This window comes from Xenopus tropicalis, chromosome 2, assembly GCF_000004195.4.
Source record: "Xenopus tropicalis strain Nigerian chromosome 2, UCB_Xtro_10.0, whole genome shotgun sequence".
NCBI lineage: Eukaryota > Metazoa > Chordata > Amphibia > Anura > Pipidae > Xenopus > Xenopus tropicalis.
In genome coordinates, this window is record NC_030678.2 from 29,720,726 (window position 1) to 29,744,483 (window position 23,758).

The following is a 23,758-nucleotide window of genomic DNA, read 5'->3' on the forward strand; positions in this document are numbered from 1 at the left end:
TATTTGTTCTATATATATATATATATATATATATATATATTTTGTATTTTATATATCAGATCGTCCACAAATATACAAAGTAAATATACAGTGTAACAGCATCTATTGCCGGGGGAAACCCCTCTGCAATATAACATAGCTTTGCTTTCACATCTCATCTCAAAGAATAACAGTTGTATAATAAGAAAATGGTGTATGTATTTGCTTTATTGGAGAATAGTATTAAACAGAAACAGCCCCAAAATTCAAGGCAGAAACCTTTAAAAAGTAAAAGATAGGACAATGGAACCATTATTAAAAAATGACAGTGCATACTGTATTGTGCCTTACTGTATAATATGCAAGAAAGATGAATATCCTGTAAATGATATGCTTATAAATGGTGCTTAGTGATGTAGTGTGTCACATGACTCACTTAAACTTGTGTATTACACATATTATATAAAGGCATTATATTAGAAGTCACCTTGGAATTCCATAGCCTGTGTAAAAGCACTCTGCCTTCAGCCTCGTGCCTTTATATGGTGATGTGAACTTCTAATATCCTTATATATGACAATAGGGGGTATATTATCCCCTGTATATTGTAAAAGTGTATTTTCTTTCTTTTAAATTCTTTCTGCCCATGCACATACTTGCATGCATAAGTAAAGGTGGCCAAACATGGGCCAATAAAACATGCCAATGGACAAAGTCAGAACCTTATTGGGCTATATATCAGATGGGCCTACCTGACCCATACTTGCCCAAAAATGGTTAGATGTTGATCGGGCAGGTTTAAGAATTTTGTTGGGACGAGGAGCGCATGGACTCATGGATGCCTGTATCCCTCAAGGTGGGCATATCGGCGAAAGATCTACTCGTTTGGCTGGCCAGCTGGCCACATACGCACTGATAGAATCCTACAAAACCTAGTTTTGTACGATATTCGGTGCGTGTATGGTGGATAGACGAGATGATCGATATCACAAAAGCTTCAGATGTTGGTTGTCTCGTCAATCGGACAAAAGGTTTTAATCAGGCGCCATTGAAGGCGCCCAAGAAAAATCTGCATTTAAGGCTGAATTGTCAGGTGGAGGTAGAATCCCTATTGTTTCTACCTATATATCTGATGATTCAGCCCTGAACGTCAGTGGAGGGAACGAACGATCAATGGTCGCAGGAAAGATTGTTATTGCTACGTGTATGGCCAGCTTTGATTATACCGTATGAGCTGATAAATATGCATGTTTAATGACGTATTTTATACACTGAGAAGATCAAAGACATATTTAAAGTTAACATGAAAATAAAAAAATACAAAAAAAACCTGACAGCATGCTCTCTGTAAATTGCCCTGCACCATGAAGTATAAATAAGTGACACTTTTATTTTGCCCTGGTGATGAAAGGACAGGAATGCTCAGCCAGGCTCCTCACTTGTTTCCAATCTTCGACTGCCATGTGTGAGCCCCCTCAAACCCGTTGATTCCTAAACTGTAATCCTCGATTGTTTTAGTTATTTCTTCTCTTGTGTTCATTACAAATGGACCTATGGGGGAAAAGCATGTCCATAATCTCTCCATAAGCAATAATAGTGGATATTTATTATTACAGATAGTTGCCTAGTATAAGTTCTAATAGGTACCTACTGTAACTGATAGTCTCGCTATGTAAAACAACTTAGGTCACTTTAATTAATCTTACTGCTTTGTCTTTACTGGGCAAACACTTGAAGTTTGGTGAGTTAGGTTAATGAGCAGATCATAATGGGTATACATAATATACACAAGCCTGTGCTTAGGGTTGCAATTAGGTACGGAGATCCTATGCCTGTCACCAGGTTCAGCACAGAGTGCATAAAGTATATGGTATCTAGGGGTTCAAGTTTTCCCTTTATATATGGGCCCTATTATATTGCAAATTTATATAATGATAATTATAGAGATGGAACGTCTATGAAACATGCTGGAGCTGCAGATTTGGGTGTATTTATAATTGTGTTTCTTAGAGCAAGATGGGTATTGCAGCTCAGAAAAAGCTGGAGGGGTGCAGGTAATACCCCCTGCCATATTGTAACATCATTTTAATCAATGCATACATTATTTTATAACTGTACAATAATATACTGTTCAAATGTCCCTGACATCACAGGGAAACAATTATAACGATGCTATTTTGAAAACTTGCAGAAAGAATATAGCATGCAATAGGCATAGAGTAAAAGCATTTGTTCCTATGCAAAGACTACTAAAGGGAAATACTAGCTAGGGGATCCATAGTGGCCATAAACGAATAAAGTGTCAGACAGCTGTCCAGACCAGACTGCAGTTAACCTCGTGGCCTGCATAATAAATAACATTTCACATTTAATGGAAAATCCTTAAAAATCAGCAAACTGCTACCACTGACAACTGACGACCCTTAATGTTTAAAGGAAAAGGCATTAAAAAAAAAAAAAAATATCGCAGATATACAGTAAGTATTAAGGCCAGCTACTGCTTACCGTGCTGTATAACTGGCTCCTTTATTGGTTCCCCAGCAATCAGGACAAAACGGCTCAAATCTTCATCCTGCATTAAATGTGAGGGAACAGTATGCGATTATGCAGGGAACAGATACAAATATTAGGGTCTCATTCAACGTGCACCCACTATTTCTACATTTTTACTATCATGGTAAATATGCAGTATTGCAAGGACCTGAGGCATGAACTACCCATATTCCCCTTTCTAGCTAAATATATAGCTAAATTATTAGAAAGCATGATGGGCCCTGGGCTTTATGTTGTGGCTTTCCCTACAATAATCCCGAGTTCTTCTGCCAGTAAATTTTGACCACTTATTCCTTTAGTAGCTTGGTTGATAAGAAGAGCATCTTTCAAGACACTGAGCAGTCAAACCCCAGCAAATCGGTGTATACGTTATATATTTATATAGGTTCTTATAAAAGGTAATATTTTGGCAGATTGTCGTTCTAACTCAATTTACCACTTCTTTAAATAATCAGATGTTGGTGGATGTAAAAAGGAACCTCTTTCAGAGCTTACCTTGTTCTCAAAGTGAGCGCTATCTCCATCATCAAGCACTGCAGTGTGGTGTGCCTCAATCTTCTGCTGAGCATCAGGTGGTCCTAGAATAAGATGGGCATTAGCAAGCTGTCACTCTGTTCTAGGTAAAAGAAAGGGTTCTCTGTTTGGTTGAGGTTTGTGGGAGTTGAGTTACAATTGAAGAGAGGGAAAAATAAAGCAAGACTTACCAACACACACTACACCAGACAGTGTATAGATGAAAGCCGTCCAGCCTGTAAAACCAGATACACTAGCAATTAGTTTGGATTGAAAAAAACAGATATCTAAGTCCTTAATTATGAGTTATAATGAGCAGGGACAAAGTACAAATGAACAAGGAGGAACAAATGAGCAGCTCTTGGAGCCCATGGAGTGACTCTGCTAATGGCAGGAGAGGTTAAGTCCTCACCATGTCCTGCTGACTACAGTCAAGCACCCCTGTAATTGGTTTACTGTAGACCCATGTTTTCTGCAGGTTCTCTCTGATAAAACAAATGGACTCCACAGAGCTTAACGTCCACATTCAGTTATAGCTACACAATGACATAGAGCGCACCGTCAAACTAATTTACTGCTCTGTTCCATCGGGTGCCAAGTAAATAGAGTGCATCTGTGTATGAGACAGAGCAGGTGGCAGCAGAGCAGAAGTCCGTCCAGCTGTTTGGCCTGTCAGTGCTTTCTGTGCTGTCTCACTTCCATTCCCCTGGCCATGTGCAACACAACAGGGATCCCTGATAAAGCAGGAATTCCAGTAGTGGAAAAGGAAGAACACATTCTTGTGGTTAGTTCTTAATAGGACAGAAAAAGTTCTATATGCATTGTCAGACTCTATATACTGCAACCCCACCAGGCTGTCAACAGATGTTTAGCATCCTTGCGTTTTTATTGTGCCGCAATAAGGATAAAATTCCATCATCAGTTCAAAAGCCAATGGCCTCTCACTGCCATCCAAAGTTATGAGCCTGTGTTTGTTATTTGAGCAGCCTCCCCCATAGGGTGTTTAGAAAACTAAAGCTGCCACCAAATGCCCCCAATGAAGAATAACCAAATGACAGGAAAAGGAGGCAGTGAGATTAATGGAAAAAAGTGCACCAATCTTAGGGCTGTGACACAAGGTGAGATTAATCGCCACAGTCGCGGGTAACTAATCTCCCCGAAATGCCATCCAACCGGCTAGAATGTAAATTGCCGGTGGGATGGCATAGGCGGTGCCGCGATTTGCCGAAGTAGCTAAAGTTTCCTCTAAAGGCAACTTCCGCAACTTCGGGAAATCGCAGCGCTGCGTATGCCATCCCACCGGCAATTTACATTCTTGCCGGTGGGATGGCATTGCAGGGAGATTAGTCACCCTCGACAAGGGAGATTTGTCATGCAACGACTAATTTCCCTGTGTGTCACAGCCATTAAAGGACAAGGAAAGGCTAAGTCACTTGGGGGTGCCAAAATGTTAGGCACCCCCAAGTGACTTAAATCGCTTACCTTGTACCCCGGGCTGGTGCCCCTGTTATGAGAAAACAGCACCAGCCTGGGGTACCTGTAGCGAGCGCTTCCTCCTTCCTATTCACTCACTAGCCAACTGTCCCAGACAAACGCATGCGCAGTAGAGTGAAAAGCCGACTTCTCTGTTAAAGTTCCGCTTATCACTCTACTGCGCATGCGCGTGTGAGCGATCAGGAAGGAGGAAGCACTCGCTGCTACCCTGGGGCTGGTGCTGTTTTCTCCTAACAGGGGCACCAGCCCGGGGTACAAGGTAAGCAATTAAAGTCACTTGGGGGTGCCTAACATTTTGGCACCCCCAAGTGACTTTGCCTTTCCTTCTCCTTTAAGGTACAGTATACCGGCTCATTTAGAGTAAACATCCTCCTGTTGTTGCAAAGGCACAATCTGCCATGTTTTTGGTACTTTGGACCCTACCCTGGATTCAGGTCATCTAAGCAAACTACAGATTTTTTAATATTAGAGTTTTAACTATAGATATATATATATATTTGTGTCTAATGAAGAATGAAACCTCCAGCCTTTTAAGTGATAGTTTCCCTTTAACATCAAACTGTTATGTCTGCTGTTCACTGAGGGGCTCCAGATGTTCAGTTACCCAGAGGGGACATAGAAGAAAGAATGTAAACGTGTCCACAGGCAGTTGACTTGCTGATGATTAAATCCCTATTGTTTCTTTTTACTAATTGCGATGCTATTTTTATAGCAGGGGGCAAAAGTAAACCTTCTGGTTCCATCTGTATTTTATTTACAGCCATGGGATTGTTTGGTATTTTCATAGCAACGACCGCGTGAACACTTTCTGTTTCAAGGCACTTTTTATTTACGGTGAAATTAATCTCATCTCATTTAAGGCCATAGCACATGATTTGCCTAAGCCACCGAGGATCACCATGAGCATCAAAGCCTTTATGTACCCTTGATTATTGCCCATGCTGAGCACTCCCCGCTGATACCACAATGGCAAGCAATCCATAGTAGCCGTGTTTGATCCGTAGCCCTATTCAGCATTTAATATCCCAAGCAAATGCTTTTGTGCCCTTATTTAAACAAATTTGTGCAGAATGATGAACCTGTCTGTGAAAATGAACTGCTTTGGTGTCTATAGGAAAGAATTTTTAGCACACTGTTTTAATACAAGTACAAATCGGCCATCATTTAAATGATCCCATTGTTCCAATAAAATGAATATCTCCTCTGTGGAAAGAATTCTGCAGGGACCCATGTATTTTATGAAGTGATGTACAACATGCCAGCGCTACTAAATATTTCACATTGCTGCCTGCAGCAGCTGCACAGACGGAGTAGGTTGTAAGTGTCTTGTTGTGTTAGTTTAAACATTAACCTGCACGCTGTATCATGGCGCCCATATGTTAGGTATGATGTATTATTAGCAATATACATCTCAGACTCTTCATCCACTGTGCCTGAATGTATTCAAGGGGCAATATACTTTTATGTTCCACAGAAGGCCACTAACTCGTGCTTATGATGAAAAGTTGTTCTTGTTGGAGATTCGGTAATAAATAATAGGAGATGGGAATACTTAAGTCTAGCACAGGCACCATACAGAGCCCCTTTTGCCTTATTATCTTTTGCAATGGAAATATTACTTGCACTGAAGCAGTCGCTTCCCATTACATTTTAATCATTCTTACAAGAAGTTTTATTATAAAATCTGCTATATCCTGCACTGTTTGAGATTTCCATGTCAAGGGCCACTTATCTACTATCTCTCTAAATGTGTGGAGCGCCCAAAAGATTATAAAGGAATGATGATATACAAAGAACACTACTGAGATCAAGGACCTAATTTGGAACATAATATCGCTTCAGAGTGCAGGCCTCCAGTTGCACAGCCATGTCCTAGGTCTATCACAGACATAGTTACATAGTTAATTTGGGTTGGAAAAAAACAGTCTATCAAGCTCAACCCCTCCAAATGAACCCCAGTGCACATATATACACACACTCTTACTGACACATCTATATACTCACATATGTAAACCATATATACCAACATCAATACTAATTGTAGATATTAGTATCACAATAGCCTAGGATACTGTTCTTGTTCAAGAACTCATCCAGGCCCCTCTTATAGGCATTAACAGAATCTGCCATCACAACATCACTAGGAAGGACTAACCCTTTGGTACTCCATGAACAACACTGGTCCAGTTAATGTTCCATTTACTGCCACGCTTTGTAATCAAATATTACGTACCTGGACAATATTCCTTAATTTTACCATTAACTTCTGTATTTGTATTAACTGTGCGAGGTACTGTATCAAATGCTTTTGCAAAGTCTAAGTAGATCACATCCACTGCCATACCACAGTTGAGGTTTTTGCTCACTTCCTCATAAAAGGCAATAAAATTCTTTTTAAAAGACATGCACTTGTGTTCAAAAGTTTGAAAACACCCAGAATTATTTTTTACAACATTTTGCCATCCTCTCTGTACTTGATTGGCCAAATGTTATAATTCAGTAAGACAGTGATCCAAAGCATACTTCGAAGCTGAAGTACAGTCTTTGATGGAATGGCTGGTCCACTAGACCTTAAACTCTATCAGGCTCTTGTTGAAACAGCTTCATCTTAAGGTCCCAGTTGCACCTCTGGGATGAGCTAGGGAAGATATGGGTTGAAATTTCCCCTGAATATCTTGAAAGTAAGTTATGGCATTGGCAGTGTATTGTCTATCCTTTCTGATTAACTTAATATGATCAACAAGTATGCATTCCTATCTAAAACCATGAAGATACAGTATCTGGATGATTCTACATTTTTGAACACTAGTGCATTATGCACTTTCCTCCTAATTATTCTTTGCCGTCAGAAAACAAAAATGTCCATTGCTAAATTTGGTCAGATACAGAGGCACGAAAATGCTCAGTGAACAGAATCTTGTACATTCTCCCCCTTAATTTAAGTCATACATTAAAGGGGTGGTTCACCATTAAGTTAACTGTTAGTATGTTATAGAATAGCCAATTCTAAGCAACTTTGCAATTGGTCATTATCTAAAAAAAATTTTTGTATAGATTTTGCATTATGTGCCTTCTTCTGACAACGTTTGCTCTGTGACAATTTTATTGTATTGTTACTTTTTATTAAAAATTATTTTTTTATTCAGGTCCTCTCCTATAACTATATCAATCTCTCATTCAAACCACTCCTTGGTTGCTAAGGTAATTTGAACCGTAGCAGCCATATAGCTGCTGAAATTCCAGACTGGAAAGTTGCTGAACAAAAGTGAAATAATTGAAAAACAGAAATAGTAAAAAATGAAGACCAACTGCAGAATATTACTCTCTACATCATACTAGAAGTTAACTCATAGGTAAACACACATTATTAGCACAGTTTAAACTAATAAGCCTCACCTTATGGCAGAGCAAAAACTCTACATTATATTAACTGCATTTGATTAAATGTAAAATTCCATTTTGAAATGTTGTAAATTTTATATAAAAAGATTAATGAATTGCCAATTGGTGGCTTACAGCTAAGTCAACAAACATGAATGCTACTTTTACTTGTGCAACAGAGGTTCAGTCCTTTAGGAATTAATACCAGCTGCTCCTCCACATATGGTACACCCTAAATTAAGCCAAGGAAAATGTTGCAGAATTTGCAATGTGTAGTCAAAGGTGTTTATTGCTTATAAGAAATCGTAGTAAGGTGCTTAATGCCACACACAGTAGATCATGAAGAGTAGAACTGATCCCAGGCACTATAGAATTTCCTGTATACAATTCTTAAATAGACTGCATGAGGAATCCTATAATACACAGCACAAAATTAAATATACCTAATGTGCACTTAAGGAACTTGCTGTTTATGCTGTTTGATTGGCTCATGAATGAAATGTTAGTTTGTCAACAAATTCCAAGGGGGTATTCCCTTACACCAGTGGTCCCCAACCAATGGATCATGAGTACCATGTTACTCCCCAGTTTCTTAGATGTTGCTCCTAGTGGCCTAAAAGTAGTAGCCTCCTGTGGGCTACCAGTCCAAATAGAGGCTATCCAATAGCCAATCACAGCCCTTATTAGGCACCCAGCAACATTTTTCACTCTTGCATTGCTCCCCAGCACTTTTTATATTAGTGGCGTATGCGTAAAAAAGTTTGGGAATCCCTGCCTTACCCAGATAAGGATCTGTAGCGACGTGTGTTTGCCCTTACCTTTAGGAATTGCTTGAGTGTGCTTTGCATTTTTCTCCAACGTGACGTCCAGGTACAGGGTGGGTGTTCGGGTATAAACTTTAGACTAAAATGAAAACACACAATGTTAGTGGTGATAACGATCTTGGGCTTACCTTGGGGATTAGAAGGAACACCTATATTGTGTTACATTCTGATATTACCCCCATATTTTCCCCATTTTTACAAAATTATATCACACATGAAACCATCAGTTCTGCCACTAATTGGGGGGCCAGACATGCGCCCTGTATATAAACCGGCACTGATACATTCACCTCTTGTAATTAGCTCTTAGATGTGCTCCTAGATTAATAGGTTTTTAATGGAAGCTGCTCCGTCTGCAGACTTATTGTGGACAAGAAATACATTACAATCAAACAGAACACTTAATTGCACTCATGGGGGAACATATAACCCTTGATGTTTAATGTGTCTACAGATTCTGTTACTGTTAAAAGTCTCTCTCTCAATGTGGCTTTAGTCCAGGTATTAGAGGTTTTATGAGAAATTTGTCTTGTTATGCAGTACTTAGACTTCCAACTCGCATATTGTATTGATTCAGCGCTAAAACTGTTTATGGAATTCTCATGTGGTTGCGTAAAGTGTATTACATTTTTCACGAGAAAATTATGCAAAGGAAATTTTTTTTTTTTTCTAGAGCAAATAATTCTGTTTATAAGCCCTAGAAATCTGGCATTGACTTTAAATACTGACATATCTTGCCTGGTGGATCACAGTATCAGTTAATCAAATCTCTGACTTTAGGTCCCATCATTTTCAGCATCATTTCTTTATCTGCCAGACCTATCAAATGCAGGCTTCTTTAATTCTACTTTTATGCCATAAAGATAATGACCCTCCAACCAAATACATCATGTCTCAAAAACATGGCCTTCCATCTGTTTTCAATCTTCTTACTGATATAGTAATGTTCATAATGCTAAACAGGCCTAACATCACTGCATTGCCCATGTAAATAATAAACATTATATAAGGTGCCTCTACTATCTGGGTTTGGGAAAAAATATATTTTGGTTCCAGTGGTGGAACTATGTTATGAGATGCATAAGACATATATATATATATATATATATATATATATATATATGAACAGAGAGCCGCACACACAAGGACTTAACGATAAAGTGAAAAAATTTTATTCAAAAAAAATCCAACGTTTCGAGTACTAACTGTACTCTTCCTCAGGGACAAACCTGAGGAAGAGTACAGTTAGTACTCGAAACGTTGGATTTTTTTTGAATAACATTTTTTCACTTTATCGTTAAGTCCTTGTGTGTGCGGCTCTCTGTTCATATATTGTCTTATTTTAGCCAGCACCCAGGGCATTTGAACTTTTATAGGGTGTGCTCCACTCTTCCTTGTATATATATATATATATCTTATGTCACTTTCAGAGCCCTCCCATCCCCAAACTGCACCATGTGCATATGCCAGTACCTGTTAATAAAAGCATAGCTGTGCAGCAGGGATAGTGGCCACCATGTATGTCTGCTTGATGCCCTTCTCCTAGCTCTCTGGTGGCCAGAAAAACACAAATGTAATGCCATTATGGTCTGCTGGTTGTCAGTGGCAGGCAGAGAGCTATATGGCCTGACATTGTGATCACATACTATGCTTTAATTAACAGGTACAGTCTATGGCAGGGTTCCCCAACCTTTCTTACTCGTGAGCCACAGTCAAATGTAAAAAGACTTGGAGAGCAACACAAGCATCATTAAAGTTCATGGAGGAGCCAAATAAGGGCTGTGATTGGCTATTAGGTAGCCTCTATGCACACTATCAGTTTACAGGAGGCTTTATTTATAGTAAGTTTTGTTTGTATTCAACCAAAACTTGCCACCAAGTCAGTAATTCAAAAATAACTAGGTGGTTTGGGGGCACTGGGAGCAACATCCATGGGGTTGGTGAGAAACATGTTTCCCCCGAGCCACTGGTTGGGGATCACTGGTCTATGGGATCAGTATGGGTAAATGTGGAGTGCAATCCGGGGGGGACACTGAACGGGATGCAAAATTATCTATCTGTCAACTATAGCACTTTCCATGAGCTTATATACAAGGTAAAGCTTATTTAGTCCTCTGTTTCTGTGGCAGATAGGGGATGTAACCTGAGGGATTCTGTACTCCTTTAGAAATGTGCTATACTTGGCAACAAATGTTAAGTGAATAAAACCTAGATTGCAGAAAAATTCCTGATGTGTAGCTGGCTCTGAATGTATGCAATGAATAAAGCCTTAATTGCCGATATCTCCCATGGAAGGTGCTGTTACTGGCATGGTGATATTGGAACAGGAGAATGGATATGTTCCAATCATGTTGGAGTCATCTACTGAGTATTTTGGCTGAATCAGCTCCCATACAATATAACTGCCAGGGCTGCCATTGCATTCAGTACACTGTTTTCTTACTGCTTGATAGATTCCCCATGTTTAAAAGACACAGCTCTATAGAAGGTAGCTGTCACAACAAGACTTGCAGCTGTGATCTACTGAAATTGCTCCATATGTGGTATCTGTAGTAGAGTTCTAAGAGTAGATAATTAAAGCCTAAATTCCCACCTTAATGCCCATGCTCTCCCCCGAAATCACAGAAACGGTGACACCATCCTTCGACGGTTTGGGGATATCAGCGCATTTCAATTCTTGATACTGAGGCGGAATCATTTTTTCTGTGCTTCTGAGATTAACCCACAGCTGCAGTCCATGTGCCGGCTCTATTGTGCATGGCATCTCGGCATGAACTATACCACGGCCCGCTGTCATCCACTTCATGAGAAGAAAAGTGCAAAAAACTTGTAAATATCATCTATTAAAATGATCTTTATATTTGTATTTAGAGTTTGTGTGGATTAAACCATTTCCCAGACAAAACCAAGTCTGATACAGTGTAACTGTAACATTTATCCTCATTGTATGTATCAATGTATGTAAGGTGCACACCATAAACAGTTGTTTTACCTGGGTGCCCGAGCTAAGAAACAACATCAACAATGCAAAAGAACGGAACTCACAGGATTTGCTGAATAAGTCTTCCAAAGATTCATTTTGCACAATGTTTCAGTCCCCCAAAGGGTCCTGGGCACCCAGGTAAAGGAACTGTTTATGGTGTGCAGCTTACATTATATATATAATGTTTTATTACATCAAATGAGGGATAAATATTGCAATTACACTCACAGCAACACTAAAAACTTAGGAAACGTCAATCAAATTCTGATCACAGTCACAATTACTGAATACTTTTTTTACATAGAAAAGTTGGAAGAGGAAGGGAGCGAGGAGAGGAGTAGAAACGAAGCATTAAACTGGATGGCACTGTTAAGGTAAGTGTAATAGTTTTTTGGTATCTTGGCATGGCATTTAAAGATCTACAGTTTCAGGTTAATTACTGAATACTTAATCAAATCTTACAAATCATTTGGATATATTACACCCAGTATTACATAGCATGATTCTAAAAAGCAATTGAAAGTATTTACTGAGACCCCTGGGTGAGATAGTGCCCAGTTTTTTAATTCAAAATGTAAGTAAGGTTGATTGGTCACCCCCTTGACGTAGAATGGGGATAGAGTCTGTAGCTATGTACTTGAACATAGGTAATCTATGACTAAAGAAAATATTTTGCAACTGGTAGTGGTAATGCAAGTAATATGATGAGCTGGTCCCTGAATCATATAATGACAAGAAATACATGAGGGGTATTTAAAACAACCCAGGTAATTTGATGGTAACCATGAAGTTAAGGTAGTTTCTCTATTATAATACTTAACAGAGTCACCGACTACTAATACATTTCGTAAATTCTGTTATCCAATAATCGGAGGAGCATGACAAAAGTAACCCAAGGCATATGCCACATATGGTGGATTATCAGCCTGCAGATAAACACAGGCAAAGTATCCACCCCTACATTTGAATTAGTGTTGTTCTTTGTCTGCACCCAGAAACATTGTGCTGGCCCTAGTGCAGGAAAATGGAGCAGATTTTGTGGTTCCAGGTGCAGACACAGAAAAGCGCCAATTTAAGCGTAGGGTGGTGGAACTCACTACATGTGGCATAAGCCTAATGTCTTATTGATTGTCCAAGTTGAACAGAAAGATGATTGAAACAAGTGGAGATCATCAGGAAAGGACCCCTTCCTGGCTATTCATTGTTCAAGTCCAGTTTTACTCCTGGCCTTACCAAGGTCTTTATCAAGGGACATCTCCATGTAACCTGCAATCTGTCCCATTTGGAAATAAAGCGTAATGTATTTTAGTGTCACTTAATTTCAAATGTAAATCCAAAGACTATTGAATTGTCACATTGTATCACACACCTGATTAAAATAATCTGTCAGCCATAAACTCTACTTTATCACCCTGCCATAAAATGAACTAATCATCAATAAAACTCTTCAATAAAAGGATCCTTTGGCCATATTTGGGTAGTATGTTTACACTTTCAAACTGGTAAATCAACAGGTTTGCATTTGATGGTGCCCCAAGATCCAACAATGCAATAACAAACTATTATACTGCCACTGTAATTATCGCTGTCAATAAGGGACCTTTCCACAGCCTGCAGGGTGCAGAATACTGTAGTTGTCTACAGGCTCACTAGTAGTCTGGAAAATGTCTCCCTTAAAGGAAAAGGAAAGTCTAAATCACTGTGGGTTCCAAATGTTAGGAACCCCCCAGTGATTGTAATAGCTGGTATCTTGGTCTGGTGCTCCTGTTAGCAGGGAACTGCACCAGCCTGGGGTATTTCTGCAGAAGTCTTCAACGTATTCTTTCTTTCTCTTATTTTCACTTGGGTGTGGGCATGCGAATGCGCACATGAGTAAAAGAGCCAGCTTTTGGTTTTTAAGTTTGCCTTTTACTCTACTGCATGGGCCTGCCCAAAATTGGAACAAAAATAATATGGAAGACAGCAAAGAAGAGGTGACAATGATCTTCTTCAGAAATAGGCTGAACCAGTGCAGGTTTTAGCAAACAGGAGCACCGGCCCAGGGTTCCAGGGTAGCCATCCTAATCACTAGATTTAAACTATCCTTCTCCTTCAAATATGAAAAAGGATCGCACTACTGGCTGTAGTAACAGCCAGTATAGACTGGTTCAGGTCTGATTCTGACCCTAAAATGTCTAGGGAATGGTAGTTTTATCTGCAGAAATATGATAACATTAAAACCAGCCCTCTTTGCATTCTTGTCTGGAGCATTTCCAGCAATGACATTTCCATTCATTTTAAACGTGACATTTTATTTGCTGTTAAGCTGCACTTATACTGATAGATCATTACGAGGATTATTACCTGATTTGTTTGCCAAAAAACAGGCTAAATTGGCATTATCTGGGCAATGGTCAGTTCATCATGGGTGTGTAGGGAGACCCAATGTGAGCAGACCTCATCAAGGCTTCCATATCAACCTGGCCAATGGGATTTCCAGCCCTGCTCAATAAATGATTTCCAGCCAGATACCAGTCAGGCAGGCTGGCCAGCCATCGGGAGAACCCTATACACAGGCCAAGAAGCTGCTCACTTTGTTTGGAGGGGCCTGTGCAGGGCCGCCATCGGGGGGGGGGGTGGTACAGTTGTGCCGGGGCCATGAATTCTTAAGGGGGCCCAGTCACGAAAGTAAGTAACTTGCGTATGAAGCAAAAGACAATACAGAGAGGCTTTGTAGGGACAAACTCCACTGACCCCCAATAAATTAAAAAACTTAAGATAAATTCCACAGCCCCCAATGAGCTGACATTAATTATTCCTTGTAAATAGTGATGAGCAAATCTGTCCCATTTTGCTGAAAAATTGCTCCATATAAATAACTTGTGTGGGGCCCCAAAGTTTCTGATGGTGGCCCTGGGCCCATGTATGGCCACCTTAATGCCGCTGCATACTCCCTCCAATATCATAAAGCTGTGACACATCGGGCATTTTGTCCACCTCTGTCTGTCATTGATTCAGATAGTAGTGAATGTGTCACCAGTGTGCATCCAATGCAGCACTTTTTATTCACTACTATCATGAGTGATGACAGGTACATGAGCATTTTGACCACTTATGTTTTTTCCCAGAAGTATGTTAGCACCAGACTAAACTCCCTGTGTTCTGTAGCCCTTATAATAAATATTAATATTTATAGTTACAGGTATATGTATATATAAAGTTATAGGTTATACATACATTTTTGGTGGTGTTCCCCTTTAATGTTCATAAATGTTACAGTATTGGGTTGTTTTGTTTTAGAATCCATTTGTTATTGTGTTAAAAAAAACACTGGACACCCTGGATGTAAGTGCAGTAGTTCTAATAGGTGAAAAATTTTTCTATGCACCTCACATCGAGGATGTCTACGTGCCACCCATTAATTACTAGAGCTGTGCCTAATGCAATCAGTGCTGTATTCACTGGGAAAGTGCAGATCCTTGCTCTCCATTCTGAAATAGACATGGCAGAGACAGGGTGCAAAGTGAAGGAAAACATGGTGACTTCAGCCTATTTTTTGCACTTTGCTCCCACCATGATTTGCCAATGAGCCGCACTAAGAACTTATCTCTGGTCATAAGATCAGTTGAAAGCAGAGTAAATAACCAGAGACACTGTCTGGAAATACAGAACAGACGGCAATTATGGCTTTAATGATGAATTAATGATATGTTCTACTGTGCAACAGTACAAAAATCTTAAATTCAGCTGAACGTGGATATTTCTATATACGGTAACAACTTATAGCAGACGAGCAGCACGACAAATACTTTAGTGCTGTCAGAAGCAGACATCTGCTCAGTAGGAAATGCCTGTTCCTTAAATGATCTGTAAAGCTTCTCCAAAAGCCATTGGGGATGTCAAGGCCCCCACCTCCCCAATAATCTGAACGGCAGGGGATAAAAGTGCACAATGTGCATTCCACAAATAAGCATGGAGCGCATAGTCTGAATATTTCAAACTAACAAGCTGCAATGTAAATAGGAGTTAATTTGTTTTCATTTGTTTATTACCTGCAAATCTCCAGGATCCAATCTCCCAACATGTCCACAAAAGTCTTCATGTGCCATTGACCCTCCATCCAGCAGGTAGGAGACCTGAAATGCATATATTTGGAGCGTGATTTATTGTCATTTGCAGAAACCTGAAGGAACCTTTCCAGGAACCTTAATCTGTGTCCAGTGATACTCACCCAGTGTTCTACAATGCCTGAAGTTGGGTATGTAAGATCCCCAGGTGGGGGGCCAAGTGATACTTATCCAATCATTTGAATAAATCATAACAGGGGCTATGCAGACCCATTGGCAGGGAATTGCATCAACACCCTGGTGTGATCCTTGCCAACAGGATTTTTAAACAAGCCCAATAGATATCTGGCCTTTCCCCAGTTGGGCCATTCTGGCCCTATATGCAGGCCAATAAGCCACTAGCACAGCAGCTAATGTAGGTACGTGCATGGGCAGCTTTATATATTCATTAACTGCAACCAAAACCCTAATGAAAAATCAACATGTATTTTCAAACAAAAAATGTTTTTCAGTTTCCTCCCAAATTGCAAATACATACAGGCAAGTTAGTGGGCTCCTAATAGTGTGTATGAATGGGACTTTAGACTGTAAGCTTTTTTGGGACAGGGACTGATTTGAATGATGTATAATCACTGTAAAGTGTTGAATAAAATGTGTCAGCACCATATAAGTTTAGATAAGTATCATATATAGGGTTATTGAAATTGCCTGGTCTTAGTGGCTCTGCAAGAACAGGGTAGTTTCTATGGCAGAATCTTTCATTATCTATGGGACAGTGTCACTAGAATGCATTATTTTGTAGTTTCTCTCAAAAACCATTGTGTAAACCAAAGAAATAATCCTAGAATAGATTGATGTCTGGTATGTGTACAGCGGTTGTTAAAAGCAAACCTTCTAGCCATTAGTAGCGTTTATGGCAATTCCTATAGTTCTTCTTTTTCATATGAGCCCACAGTCTGCTGTTACTAAAGAACTGTCCCAGTACAGGCACCTTTTTTCCTCACTATTAGAAATGGCATTCCCATATTTCAGAGCTTTTTAAACAAAAGTTTTTTTCAGATAATAGATGCCATATCTGTACATACCCTAAGTAATATGGGTTGAGTAGGTACAGATGAGATTACCTCATTACCAGATTGGTAGCTGCAAGGTCAGAAATGATCCAAAAGTCAATGTACAGCTGCATGAATTGGAAAACTGTGGTATGGAATTATAAAGCATCTTCTAAAGTTTAGTCTATTTAGATTAAGGATGCACCAAACATATTACAGGTATGGGACCTGTTATCCAGATATAGTTTTATTCTTACTGTTACATTTTATCACTTTTGTTCAGTCCCTCACCTGTTTATATTCCAGTCTCTCATTCAAACATCTGCCTGGTTGCTAAGGTAAATAAGATCCTAGCAACCACATAACTACTTAATTGCCAAACTGAAGACCTGCTGAACAAAAAACTAAATAACTGAAAAACCACAAAAAAATAAAAATGAAGGCCAATTGCAAATTGTCTTACAATATCATTATCTGCATCATACTAAGGGCCGTGGCAGACCGGGAGATTAGCCGCCCGCGACAAATCTCCCTTGTCGCGGGTGACTAATCTCCCCAAAATTCCATCCCACCGGCTAGAATGTAAATCGCCAGTGTGATGGCATACGCGGCGCCACGATTTCCCAAAATCGCGGGCCTTTCCTCAAGGCAAGGCGCCATATGCCATCCCACTGGCGATTTACATTCAAGCTGGTGGGATGGCATATCATGAGACGACTAATCTCCCTGTCTGCCACGGCCCTAAAAGTTGGAGGTGAACTACCCCTTTAATTATAAATATGTACTTTCCCAGTGAGCAGGAAAAAGTGACTATAACAGTTACTCAGTTTAAGGCAGCTGCTGACCTCTAGAGGTATAATTGGGATACTACAGTGGGGCTGTAGGACCAATTCACAGCTAATTATATACAGTGTATATGCAAATGTCTGATACAGCCAATATTGTTTTAACCCACACACTAATGGGATGTAATGGTCCTAGTATCCCATGCTCTGTAAGTGAATACAATACATTAGGGCGGCTAATCACTGGAAGTGTGGGCTTATAGGACCTGCACTCCTGGGCAAACAATTCAATCTGGCCAGACAATGCTTGCAGCAAGTGCTATGCTGCCTGCGCCAGGTTTGGGTGGACATGTTGGTACTATAAGCATTTGAATCATAAGGAGTGTCCCAGTGCAATGCAGGGTATCATAAGGTTACTTATTATGCAGTAATTCTACTTAATTCTACTAATTAAAGTGTTAGTTAATACAAAAATACATACAAATACTCTGCTAAGAAATTCTTTATAGGTAAGTTTTATTTGCAAAGGTGTGTACTAATCCTGTGCCTACTGTTTTACTGTATTACTCAGATGATCCTTGGCTGTATACAAAGCCTGGCCAAAAGCCTCATATTACTGGATTTTTATTTGGCTACTGTACAAACAATATCCATGGCAGCACACAAATGGGATTATATTAAAAGGGACACACCTAATATTCACCAGTGCACAGAAAGGTAAGTAAAGTAGCAGAGAAACAGAAGGAAATCTTGCCTAATAAAAATGTATTTGTAATTATGCACGGCTCCCTATATGCTCACCCCAGTCCCAAGCCGATCTCACAGCCTATGGACAGGACAGGAATAAAGGGGAAATTATTACCTGCTCTTGGCACATGCTAATTTTCTTAGCCATAATGTACTGGCTGCATTTATGGATACTGAATCAATATTGTACATAAATATTCTATAGAAATGATTGTCAGACAATTTTGGTTCAAACACTTCACGGAGAGCCAAACATTGGTAACCCCCCCACCCCTTTATCTTATAACCAGTTACAGATATGGAAAAACAATTACACATTAGTCATCTAACCATCATTCCAGGAACATCATGGCCCTTCAAGGTATATCTAGAGAAAAAAAAAAGGGATTTTGTATCTTACACTAAATGGCCTGAGCCTCTCCCAAAGGGACCAGCCCCATATTTGGGGAACCACTGTTATTACTATAGAATTTATCACTACAGTAACAGAAACACAGCCTCTTTCAATGTTCACTTCAAGCCCCCTAAGTTACAACATTTGGAAAGCTCATAACAAGATGAAAACATTGCTGTTTCAGTTTTTCATATAACTGATAGCCAGTGTAGCAAATGCCTCATTCCAAATCTCACCCTAACAGACCTTCAAGGGCTTCCACTAGTATATCGGAAGGGAAGGTGACTCAAAATCACTCTTACTGGCCTTCAGGCTGTTGGGCTGTATAATATAAATATCAAGGCAAAGGACAAACTAAAAGTTATATTTAAGAAAATATTGCTGCCAATGATGGGTGCAAGCGATGTACACAAAACATGTAACATTTGTGAAGATTATGCAAGCAAAAATAATGATGTGTTTGGCGTAACTAGTGCTATGAACTGGTATTTATATTATACAAGCTTGTGTTTTGTGACTAATTACACCAAGCTTGGATCTCAGGAGTGTATACAGAACTGGAACCACCCCTACACAGTAGCCAGCAATACCCAATAGGCAGCTCTTAAGCGGTTCATTTCTGACACCTAGTGGTAATTATATTGCATTAAAGTATACATTTTTTCTTTTAAACTTATTTAACATTGAACAATCTTTTATACCCTTATTTACTATTTTATCAGGTGAATTTGTGCTCCCCATGCCTCCCATTGCCATACTGAGCATCGTAGTGCATTCCCACAGGACCACAGTGAGCAACTGGCCTTAGTAAGTTTTAAGCCAGTAGTCATACACAGGCCGGTATTACCTGCTCACTCTGCCACTCTGTGCCAGTATTGATTTCAAAATGTAGATAGATAGAGAGATAATGAATAGGTCACTAGCTGTTGCCATTGTAGACACTCACGGTTTCAAATCCTCTGTGTGGGTGGTCGGGAAAGCCTGCAGGTTTGCCTCCTTTAAATTCATCCAGCAACAAAAATGGATCCAGATTTCTTAACTGAAAATAAAGGATAATGAATTATAACCTGGTTTTGTGTAGGAACACAATTATATCAACTCTGGATTTTCATAGAGGGGGGTGGGACATACAATATTGTAATGCCACTGTATCATATATATATCATATAAATGAATGTGCAATTAACAAAGGAACATTACAGACTTAGAAGTACAAACATTAGAACAGTACATCAGTCTGAAGTACAAGTACATACTCCAGCATCAGTGTGATGTATCGGTATGCCATAAAAAAATGTATTTTCATTAAAAAAAACACCTACCTGTGCTCTGCCAATGCTCCTGCGGACCCGGGCGCCAACTCCCTCAGACTGTTCCACGCTTAGAACAGTTTTTGTCACTTTTCTTATGGACAACATTCTTGGTGTGAGAGTTGCTCTGCAAAGCATCAAGACCTTTGGTTAAAAGTAACTGAGGTGCATAAGCAGAGTCTCCCTACTTCTGCAACACATTGATGCCAACATTCCCCTTAAAGGAACAGTAACACCAAAAAAATAAAGTGTATAAAAGTAATTACAATATAATGTACTGTTGCCCTGCACTGGTACAACTGGGGTGTTTGCCACAGAACCCCTACTACAGTGGATATAAATAAGCTGCTGTGTAGCCATGGGGGCAGCCATTTAAAGGAGAAAAGGCACAGGCACAAATCAGATAACAGAAAATACCCCATTGTATTCTTTAGAGCTTATCTGTTATCTGCTAAGTAACCTGTGCCTTTTCTCCCTTTTTCTAGCTTGAATGGCTGCCCCCATGGCTACACAGCAGCTTATTTATATAAACTATAGAAGCATTTCTGTAGCAAACACACCTGTTTTACCAGAGATGGGCAACAGTACATTATTTTTTAATTACTTTAAAGCACTTTCGTTTTTTGGTGTTACTATTCCTTTAAGAGATAGACACTACATGCATGTCATGTAAGAAGATTCTAGTCCAGGGGTACCACAAACTCACAGTTACAGATGCTGGGAACTATACTGCACAATAATTGTGGTCCTGCAAGCTCTGACCCTAATCTACAACAACTTAGACTAGTCTAGTGACTGGGTCGCCAGGACACCGGGAAAAATCACGGTGGGCCACGGCAGGCCAGACCCGACCCTTGCCGGCGCTCCTCTGCCTGACCGTTCCTTTCCTGGCGTGTTAAATGTATGCGCGCTCAGTGCAGGATGTCGGGGTGGGGTTAGGGGACGCGGCCGGCAGGGCCCGTGGGCCGGGAGCACCGGTGGGCCCTGCACCCCCCAGTCCGACCCTGCACAGAGATCTAAAACAGGGTCGGTGCTGTGTGGCTGATCTAACCTGTGCCTCTTAAAGATCTGGAACAACACCTCCACGATGCTGATCTGACACTGTACCTGTGCTTCTCACATCGACCTAGGAAAACCCTCAACGATGCTGCTGATCTGACACTCTACCTGTGCTTTTCATAGAAATCGAGAACAAACCCAGGCTATGTTTCTGACTTATCTCTGTACCTGTGCCTCTCACAGACATCTAGAACAAACCCAGGCTATGCTGCTGACCTGTCTCTGTACCTGTGCCTCTCACAGAGATCTAGAACAAGCCCAGGATATGCTGCTGACCTGTCTCAGTACCCATACCTCCCAACTGTCCCGGTTTTTGCAGGACAGTCCCTCTTTTGACAGCTCAACCCGCAGCCCCCGATTCTTACTAAAAAGTCCCTCATTTCCCTTTGATCTCCTGCGCTGAAGCTAAAAAAGATACAAATTTACAAAAAATATACAAAAAGCCACACCTGCACTGAGATACAATTGTAACTAATAAACAGGTCTCTTAGGCCAGTGGTGGGCAAACTTATTAGTCAACTCAGCCAAATATCAACGAAACAGCGATTGAAATTTCTTTTGAGAGCCAAATTTTTTGCAGACTGTCACTGGCTCACTCTGCATGAAACGAGCGAGCCTCCCCTGCACTGCGTATCCCGCCCCCGCCTGCGCCGCGTCCCTGTAGCCCAAAGACCACCCCCTCCTGCTGATTTTTGCTATTGGTAACGAAAATGCGATCGCACTGTACATGCGAGCCCGCATTTGGAAGAACCAAATTCAAGGGGCTAAAGAGCCGCAGTTTGCCCACCACTGTCTTAAGGGAACTGAGACTTCCAGCTTAAAAGGCAATTTCACCTTTTTCAGCAAAACTGTAATAACACATAAAACAGGCAAACAGGAGTGGTAATTAGGGGGTGTGGTCACAAAAACAGGCATGGTAAAAAAAAAATCGCTGCGCTGCGTGCGCCATTTATTTTTGTCCCTCTTTCTGTTTTCAAAATGTTGGGGGGTATACTGTACCTGTGCCTCTCACAGAGATCTAGAACAAACCCAGGCTATGCTGCTGACCTGTCTCTGTGCCAGTGTCTCTCAAACAATACCCAGGCAAATCTGCAGATCTGACACTGCACCTGTTTCTTTCACAGAGACCTAGGGCAACCCCCCAACACTGCTGCTGATCTGACACTGCACCTGTGCTTCTCACAGCGCTCTAGAACAAAGCCAGGCTAGACTGCTGATCTGATACTGTACCTGTGCCTCTCTTAGATATTTAGAACAACTCCCCAGCAATGCCGCAGAACTGTCGCTGTACCTGTTTCTCCTCCAGAGATCAGTGCTATAATGACACGGCATCAGCCTCAAAGACTTATAAACACTGGTTGAACTGGCTCACCATGAGTCAGCAGAACCTCACCATCTGACTGACAAGTGAAGGAGCTACATACATGTCTCAATACAAAAAGATTTCTATGTAATTAGGCATGAGAATAAGCTGGCAAAATGTCAATTACACCCTTATATTATATTCCCAGTCACTTAAAATCAGCAAAAAAAGACTCAGCAAATTGCATATAACTGTGATTATTAAGGAAAATATCAGTTTTACATTAACTACTAGATTGCGGATACAAAGAGGTTTAGACAGGGGTGTATTTAGGTTTGATACAGGACCTAAATACGCCCCTATGTTGTGTGCGTGACATCACATGCATCTAAGTCGTACATGTGACGTCACACGCACCAGCGTCACAGAAGTGATGACTTCCACAGAGTGCCCTGACCCCCTGCCCTTTCAATTCCCCAGCTCCATTGCCAGATTCCATATGGAAATCTGCATCAGAGCCTGGGGGCTGCCCTCCAAAACCTGCCACCCTAGTTACCCTATTATAAATACAGGATGCCCTTACGTAGGCTGGGCATAATAGCAACCATTGATGATCCAAAGATTAATGTTTAGGGGGAGCTTTACTTTCCCTTCTCTCACAAGTTACATAAACTATAATAATGGATTCCTTGGACCACAAAATTGTATTCCAGGAAAGTGCAATTTTAAGCAATATAATCTGCCAGCTGTTCCTAAATCAGGGGTGGGCAAACTACGGCCCGCGGGCCACGTCTTTTTAATCCGGCCCGCTGAGGATTGGTGTGTCTCGCTTTTCCTAACAGAGACCGCAGTCCCAGATCGCTACTCATGCCTTCAGGAAATCCCGACTCCGCAAGTCTCATAACGAGAGACTTGGCGTCAAGATTACATGGAAGCGCAGTGACGCACAACCTAGGGGACCAACGAGCGGAGAAGGCGCCTGATGCTGGCCAGGCCCGTCTGTCAAATTTTAAAAGTCAATGTGGCCCCTGAGCCTAAAAGTTTGCCCACACCTGTCCTAAATGCAGAGCCGTAGTGCCAGCCCCAGTATGACCCCCCCCCCCCTCACCTGTCAAATAGGCCAAACCTCCACTTGCTCGGGGGTCTCAGTCTCAGTCGGCCCTGACGTCACCCTTGCACACAGCACAACATGAACACAAACTAAAGGAGACGCCCTCACCACATGTGCTAAAAGCCACACCCTCTCCTGTTCCAAAACAGGAAGAAATTTCATAAACAAAAGCTTTGTGACTAATAACTGTGGGAAAGGGCGATGTTTGCCCTGAGTAAAGATGG

General features: G+C 40.7%; 1 protein-coding gene across 4 annotated transcripts; it reads right to left on the bottom strand.

The window, feature by feature from the left end:
• Window positions 1-2: 2 nt before the first annotated feature.
• pir (pirin) lies at window positions 3-23,687 on the bottom strand. 4 transcript variants are annotated; one of them, XM_012956874.3, is made up of 10 exons: window positions 23,532-23,687; window positions 20,074-20,188; window positions 19,698-19,790; window positions 15,759-15,842; window positions 11,338-11,544; window positions 8,739-8,823; window positions 3,237-3,281; window positions 3,028-3,110; window positions 2,485-2,551; window positions 3-1,530 (listed from the first exon to the last, which is right to left on the bottom strand). In XM_012956874.3, the coding sequence occupies exons 2-10, from the start codon at window positions 20,167-20,169 to the stop codon at window positions 1,415-1,417; spliced, it is 876 nt and encodes a 291-aa protein (XP_012812328.1). In that variant the 5' UTR covers window positions 20,170-20,188; window positions 23,532-23,687; the 3' UTR covers window positions 3-1,414.
• Between the last annotated feature and the right edge of the window lie 71 nt (window positions 23,688-23,758).

Bases quoted from the DNA above. Each gene is read 5' to 3' on its own strand.
- pir (XM_012956877.3), bottom strand. From the start codon at position 22,452: ATGCCGTGTCATTATAGCACTGATCTCTGGAGGAGAAACAG. The intron at 19,791-20,073 runs GTAGGTGTTTTT...CTTTATTTTCAG, and splicing joins GGAGCATTGGCAGAGCACAG to TTAAGAAATCTGGATCCATT. The intron at 3,282-8,738 runs GTAAGGGCAAAC...CTGGTTTTACAG, and splicing joins CACTCAAGCAATTCCTAAAG to GCTGGACGGCTTTCATCTAT.